Raw genomic sequence first — 7,946 nt, 5'->3', positions numbered from 1 at the left:
CCGTGTTAGCCAGGATGGTCTCGATCTCCTGACCTCGTGATCCGCCTGTCTCGGCCTCCCAAAGTGCTGAGATTACAGGCTTGAGCCACCGCGCCTGGCCTGTATTTTTCATAGAGGTGGGGTTTCACTATTTTGGCCAGACTGGTATTAAACTCCTGACCTCAAGTAATCTGCCCACCTCAGCCTCCCGAAATGCTGGGATTGCAGGCATGAGCCACCGTGCCTGGCCTAACACACTTGTTAATTTAAAGGGGAAAAATAGTATTTGACTAGGGCAACCTGGGAGATGCCATCTTAATCAGGGAATCAAAGTTAATATCAGCGGTAATAGAACAAATAGTATCTTTTAACTCCTGATATGAGAGGGATTCAATACCACTTTTGTGGTAGTTGTACCAAAAATACATAACCTGAGTTTAATCATGGAAAAACATTAATGAAACCCAAATTGAGGAATATTCTACAACATAGTCTCTAGTCTTTGAAAATATTAAGATTGTAATCACTGAAAGATACAGAAGACAAAGATAAGGAGATTAAATTACAGAAGATTAAAGTGTTTCTTTAATGACAAGCAAATGTGGTTTTTAATATGGAGTCAGATCCTAGACCAAGAAAAAATTGATGATGATGATGATGATGATGATGTTTAAGACAGAGTCTTGCTCTTGTCATCCAGGCTGGAGTGCAGTGGCCCAATATCTGCTCACTGCAACCTCTGCCTCCTGGGATCAAGCGATTCTCCTGCCTCAGCCTCCCGGGTAGCTGGGATTACAGGCGCCCGTCACCACACCCAGCTAATTTTTGTATTTTTAGTAGAGACTGGCTTTTACCATGTTGGCCAGGCTGGTCTCGAATTCCTGACCTCAGGTGATCCACCCGTCTTGGCCTTCCAAAGTGCTGGGATTACAGGCGTGAGCCACTGCGCCCGGCCAAAAAATGTATTCTTATAATAAAAGTTACCTTACTGATGTCCTTATAGCAGTAACTGTATTTTTTGCTGTAAAGGACATTAGTGGGAGAGTTGTTGAAATATGAATAAAGTTTATATGTATAAAGAAATTAAGTAATAAGATTATATTAATGTTAATTTCCAGAGTTTAATAATTGTACTGTGATTATATGTGAATACCATTTGTTTTGAAAATATATATTAAAGTATATAGGGATAAAGGGGCATTTTGTATCTTCAGATTCTCTTGAAATTTTTCAAAAATAGTGCTGCTGATACTTTCTAGGTGTGTGTGTTTATATTCATACATTTATATGTATACACATATAGAGAGAAAAAGCAAATGTAAAATGTTAACCTTTAGAGAATCTGGATGAAGATATATGAGAATTCTTTATACTGTTTTTTGTAACTTTTTTGTAAGTCTGCAACTATTTCAAAACAAAAAGAGTTTTTGGTTTTTGTTTGTTTGTTTTTTTAAAGGTCAAGACTGGGGAAAGGAAAGTTAGGAACGATGATTATTTGGGCATAAAGAGAACAGAGGCTGGGAACAGTGACTCATGCCTGTAATCCCAGCACTTTGGGAGGCCAAGGTGGGCGGATCATTTGAGGTCAGGAGTTTGAGACCAGACTGCTCAACATGGTGAAACCCCATCTCTTCTAAAAATACAAAAAGTAGCTGAGCATAGTGGTGGATTCATGTAATCCCAGCTACTGAGGCTGAAGGAGGAGGGAGGCTGAGGCAGGAGAATCGCTTGACCCTGGGAGGCAGAGGTTGCAGTTAGCTGAGATCACGCCTCTGCACTCCAGCCTGGGCAACAGAGTGAGACTGTCTCACACACATACACACACACACACACACACAAATGCAAAACAAGATATGAGTAAGACAGGATAGAAGAGAAGTCAATGAGGTACACTTACTGAAGAGGGGAGCTGTATAAAAGGTTCTGGTACACTTTTGAGTATTACTCGGCTGCCAGCTGGTGTGTAACCTCATATTATTATCTGCCTTACGATTCTGTGTATCTGTTTTCTGTCTGTCATCCTTACTAGATTCTAAACCTTTTGAGGGTAAGGGACATGTGCAATACCCTGCACAGTGTAGGCACTTTAATAGTTGCTGTTGATAATACTAATTTTTTTAATTGAAAAGTATTATTGCTGCCTGTTTAAAACAAATGCTTAAACATATGCTTTAGATTTTACCTTTTGTCATAGTAATGAAGGAGAAAAAGATGAACTTTTTAATTACACAAAAGGATGACTTATTTTTAATATTCGATGTAGAGTACCATAATGGGACCTAGTATAGGTTATTTTTAACATATGACTATTATTTTTCAAATGCAGGAAATTATACACAAAAGAAAAACAGTATAACTTTGACTTTTTCTCAATTGTTATTTTCTCTTTTATAATCCTCCAATATGAAACCTCTAATATTCTTTAGGTTTTTTCTAATGTCATTTCAAATAATTAACTCAAGGAATGAATGATTGCTTAAGTACAATTCACTCTGGCGTAGATTGGAGGGGTGGTAGTGGTCTACTTTTAAACAAATAGTTCCATGCCTAATAGTGAAGTGAGGAATCTGGATGTTTGATTTAACAAAATAGTTTACATTAGTAATAATTTTATATGCAAATAGATGCTGCTAATTACAACTGAGCCTTTTCTAGTTATGTAGCAGGGCTTTCACTTTGTATAATAATTAGTTGAAAAGCTAATAAACAGTGTTCTGAAATTCAATATTTTTGCTAAATCTCTTTTCTACTCAGCAGTGGGGTGTTACATTACATTGAAAAATGACAATCCGATTTCTTGAAATGGTTGTTATCCTACTTCCAGTTTTCTGAGTTTCTGAAGTGAAGCTTTACTGGTCATTGTTCATGTTCACATAGTAGTACAGTGTATCATACCATCCAGCCCCCAGTTACAGAGCTCGTGATGGATGGATGAATGCATGGGGGGACTCATTTTGACTGTTACCTTGATCTGGATAGAACTGTTCCTCTCTGTCATTGGAAAATACTTTCCTACACGCTGAATGCACTACATTTTCCAATAACAGATTTTGTTTCAGGTGAACATTTTTTATTTGTTTACATTGAAATTATTTCCTTATGCCATTCTACCTTTTCAACAGCTGGCAACATTTTTTTTCTGAGTATTTATCGAGAGATACTTGCTTGTACTTATATTTTCAGAGTTAAATAGATAATATGTTATCTTACATAGGTTGCTGTTCAGATGATTTTTTTTTAACATTTTACTTTTGTAGGATAAATTCAGGTCTGATAAGAATTTATTGAATAAAGCCGGAAATGTAGATAACTGGGTTATTTATTCTTCTAAAATTATTATTTTTAATAGAATCGTAAGAATGATGAAGCCTCGTATGAAAAGATGTTGAAACTGAGACGAGAATTTAGTAGAGCCATAACAATTTTGGAAATGATTAAGAGAAGAGAGAAAACAAAACGAGAATTATTGCACTTAACTTTAGAAGTTGTGGAGAAAAGGTAACATTGTGCCTGTTGAAACAGTAAAATGACAACTTTACCAAATGCTGGGCAAAATGAACCAAAAGATTTTTAGGGGGGATCAGGTTAAACTTTATGACAGTTGATATTGATTCTGTAAGAATTTATATTTTTTAAAGATTTGTGGTTACTAGTTTTTCTTTTTATAGATTATCAATTTGGATTACAGATTTTGGGAGAGTTTTGTGTGTACTGTAGATCCTATACTTAATTTTGTTTTGGCAGAATCATTGAATTTTATTTAGAAAAGAACTCTAGTGATCATTTTGTTAACTTCTCCATATTAAAGTTTCTGTTAAGTAAAATCTGAGGGAAATGAGTATTGATTTTATTTTCTGAGTAGGTAGACATTGTTTCAACTCCTTTTAGAAATGTGTTCTCTAATATAGTATATTTTCCTACAAAATGAAATAGACTGAACGAAAACAGAATTTTGTGTGATTCCTGAAGTAAGCTTTCTAAACATTTCCTAGTGCTTGATTATATAATATGTGTAAGAAATTTGTTTGCTGTGTACCTTAGGCATTTTTTCAGTTTTTTGGTTTGTTTTGTTTTTATAAAATCCTTGTTTCTTTATTCCTGTAAATTTTATCTTTTAAAAGTAATTTGATTGTTAGCTCTTTTTGACTAGGTGACTTCCAATTAATTGAGGTATCACTTCTTTATTGTTAAACTAGGCAATGTTTCTTATATGTTGTTACTTTTTCAAGATACCATTTGGGAGACTATGGTGGTGAAATCCTTAATGAAGTGAAAATCAATAGATCAGAAAAAGAGTTATATGCCACTCCAGCATCTCTTCATAATGGAAATCATCACAAAGTTCAAGAATGTAAAACTAAGGTGAATATTGTCTGGGAAGAAGCATGTATGGTAATGTTGATCAGATAATTATTGATTTCTGCTGTTGTCTTATATGGTTTGAGTAAGGAAAAAGTAATTAACATGACTTTAGCTCTTACCATGAGCCAAGCACTTTGCTAGGAGTATTTATATACATACTGACCAATTAATCCTCGTAACAACCCTTAGAGGTAGTTGTTGCGTCTGTGTGATTTCTAGATAATAGCTAGTAGGTGGCAGATTCAAAGTTTCAATTCAGGTCTAACAGTCCATCACTTTCAATATGCTATCTGCCTCCCTAGAGAATAAAGGTAATTAGAGTCTAGTTATTATCACTAGCCTTAGCAAACCTTGCATTGTAATGGAAGGAATCAAAACCTCAAATTAAAGCTTTCTTCATTGAGACTATTGAAAATTATTCTTATTGCCATCATCATTTCCAGAGCCAGCATTTATCAATTGTTATCTACCTTGAGTGACTTTGAGAAAGTCCTGTAATTTCTGGGTCACAGTTTCTTCCTAATAAAAGAACCAGACTCAGTGGTTATTTTAGTCACTTGGACTAGATAACTGTATTTATTCAGTCCTCACTTGATACATTAATTAAAGTATTTAATTGGGAAATATGAAAACTAATAAAGCCTTTAAGGCGCATAGATTTAAGTAAGAAACAGGTATTGACTGAAGCTTCTAGACAATAGAGCCTTACTCTGTAGCAAAATTTTTTAAATGACCTAGGGTGTTTGTGGAAAATTCATCTTTTAAAAATGTACACAGTTCTCATTTTCATGGATTCATTCTTAAAGGTCAAGAAAGAGTGTGGAGCAGGAAGACTCCTTCATTCAGCTCATGTCAATTCAAACACTAAAGTTCTTTCTTATTAATCACAGGCATCTAGCCCACCATCCTGATTCTCTCTAAATCTTACTTACCTCTATAGCCAAAAAAGTTATCACTGCAAATGTCATTTTGTAAGTTATTTTTAAAAATCCATTTTGTGTTAATCAGTGCTTTTCCTAGGTATGTGATTGTTAAGCATTGCAGTATGAAAATCTTAACCCATAATTACTGACAGAATCAGCCTTTATTATATATTGATTCTCATTTTAGACCTCCTCTATGAATAAATAGCCTTCCTAAATACTAACTTTAGGAATTTAGTTGCATCCATTGTTGTCCTACTCCATTACACATGGTTAACTATATTTACTTTGTCACGTATCCCACTTTAAAATGTGGGAAGTTTCTGAGAGTTGGGGCTTTGTTTTTGATGTAATATTTATGCCCATTATATGAAAAATTTTATATCTCACTAAATATAATTTGCCTTTCAAGCAATATTTTTACTGTGTGTACTGTTTTTGACCCTAAACTAGTTATTAACATCTGGACTAGAGGTGGAAAAGTATAAATTTTGTAGTTGGTACGTTGGTACTTGGAACAGTCTTTTCCAACTTTTACAGTGGCAAATCCCTTTTTATTAAAAGGAATGCCAGTATGTTAGTAACAGAGCTGCTCTGTTGAGGGGAGGTAGGGGCTGGAAACCTACCCCTTCAGGGAGTGTCTTTGCCAGATGGCCTCTCAGGAACCTCCACAGAAGCCTGGGGGACTTCAGAACAGTTACTGTTTGGTTGCTGCAGTAATTATACATTCTAAAAAGTGAGGGGTTTTTTTTCCGAGTTAAGCTTATTTTTCTCAAAAGATTTGCATCCATAGAACAGACATTTTAAAAAATTGGATCTAAGTGTAGAAATGACAGTAAACTCATGATTCAGTTGAAGATATTTAAAAATAAAAATAGTGGTTAATTTTTATCAGTACAACAGATTTAAATAAAAATTGAATTTAAATACCTTTTAAATACTGGATTACATAATAGAGCAATCCAAAAAATTCCTCACATAGTTTAGTTTTAAGTAGTAATAATAATGTAAAAAGCAAATTTAAATACCATAATTATTTTTCATCATAAGTTGCAGAAAGTAAAACATGTTTCAATTTATGAACACAGAATAATTTTTGCATATTAAATAATAAAATCACCTCCTGGGTAAAAATGTGTGTTTTTCAAAGAGCAGTATAGTTTTTCATGATTTCTAAAATGATTTTTATTTCTTCTTTTTGGGGGAAAAATCGTCATGTAAACAGCACCCTCATCATTTGTCTTTGAAAGAAGAGGCTTCTGATGTGGTTCGTCAAAAGAAGAAGTACCCAAAGAAGCCTAAAGCAGAGGCTTTGATAACATCTCAGCAACCCACTCCAGAGACATTGCCTGTGATCAATAAGAGTGACATTAAGCAATATGACTTTCACAGCTCAGATGAAGATGAATTTCCACAGGTGCTTGTTTTAAAACTATTTTAAAGATATTTCCTGCCAGTATTTTATATTGCTATATTTTTAAAACAATTGCTATCTTAGAGTTTTTATTCTTGCTTTGTTCCCCTAATGTATATAGCATAAACATTTCCACATTATTTATGTAGCCACTGAAATGGTATTTACTCTGTATTATCTTTCATCGGTTGTATAGAATTTACTCTCTTGTGGAGCACATGGTTTTCAGTTTTTCCGTTTATAAAAATGAACGTAGATCTTTTCCCTCTGTATTTAAAATAGATTCTTAGTAATTGAATTACTAGTTACTAACCAAAAATTATCAATATTTTAAGACAGTTAATATATAATTGTAAATATTGAAAATATCAACAATGCTTTCCTTTTTACCACACTCCACCAGCATTGTGTTTTATAACTTTTAATGTAAATTTTGCTAATTTTTTAGATAATGGCTGTTTGATTCTAAAAAAGACTTAAAGGGACTGATTCAAATTTTAACTCTTTGATAAATATTGCAACAGCTTTATAGAAAAATGTGCGCAATTAAAAAATATTTATTTTTATAAGTGCTGTTTTTAAAATAAGACTTTTACTTTATATATTAAAAGATCCGGCCAGGCACGGTGGCTCACGCCTGTAATCCCAGCACTTTGGGAGGCCAGGCGGGCAGATCACAAGGTCAGGAGATCGAGACCATCCTGGCTAACACGGTGAAACCCCGTCTCTACTAAAAATACAAAAGTTAGCCAGACGTGGTGGCAGGTTCCTGTAGTCCCAGCTACTCAGGAGGCTAGGTAGGAAAATGGCGTGCACCCGGGAGGCAGAGCTTGCAGTGAGCTGAGATCGTGCTACTGCACTCCAGTCTGGGCGACAGAGCAAGACTCCGTCTCAAAAAAACAAACAAACAAAAAGAAAGATCCATTTTTTCAAAAAATATTGTGTATTACCTGCTCTAGCAATACCGTTTTTAAAAATAGTGTAGGAAACTTAACAGAAAATACTGTAACAAAGACCTTGAACTTACTGCCAGCTTTATCATATTTTAACTTTTTGACTTGTTTGCTTTAAGGAAACTTTTTTTTTTTAAACCAACATTATAGATATGTTTGAAAGCGGGACTGTTTATAAAACTCTTCATTGCTATAACCGTTTAAAATCTGGAGTTTGGGCCGGGCGCGGTGGCTCAAGCCTGTAATCCCAGCACTTTGGGAGGCCGAGACGGGCGGATCACGAGGTCAGGAGATCGAGACCATCCTGGCTAACAC

The 7,946-nt window shown here is 34.7% G+C and overlaps 1 protein-coding gene across 1 annotated transcript in view; it reads left to right on the top strand.

The window, feature by feature from the left end:
- Positions 1-7,946, top strand: part of EPC2 (enhancer of polycomb homolog 2 (Drosophila)) — a 150,349-nt gene that overhangs the window by 119,834 nt on the left and 22,569 nt on the right. The window contains exons 5-7 of the mRNA XM_011943070.1: positions 3,329-3,477; positions 4,209-4,341; positions 6,490-6,681. Coding sequence (XP_011798460.1) covers positions 3,329-3,477; positions 4,209-4,341; positions 6,490-6,681 — 474 coding nt within the window. The remainder of the gene's footprint in view (positions 1-3,328; positions 3,478-4,208; positions 4,342-6,489; positions 6,682-7,946) is intronic.

The sequence above is a fragment of the Colobus angolensis genome, unplaced genomic scaffold (assembly GCF_000951035.1).
Source record: "Colobus angolensis palliatus isolate OR3802 unplaced genomic scaffold, Cang.pa_1.0 Scaffold215, whole genome shotgun sequence".
Classification (NCBI taxonomy): Eukaryota; Metazoa; Chordata; class Mammalia; order Primates; family Cercopithecidae; genus Colobus; species Colobus angolensis.
Note: the sequence above shows the minus strand (reverse complement) of the source record. Positions and strands in the feature narration are given on the sequence as shown.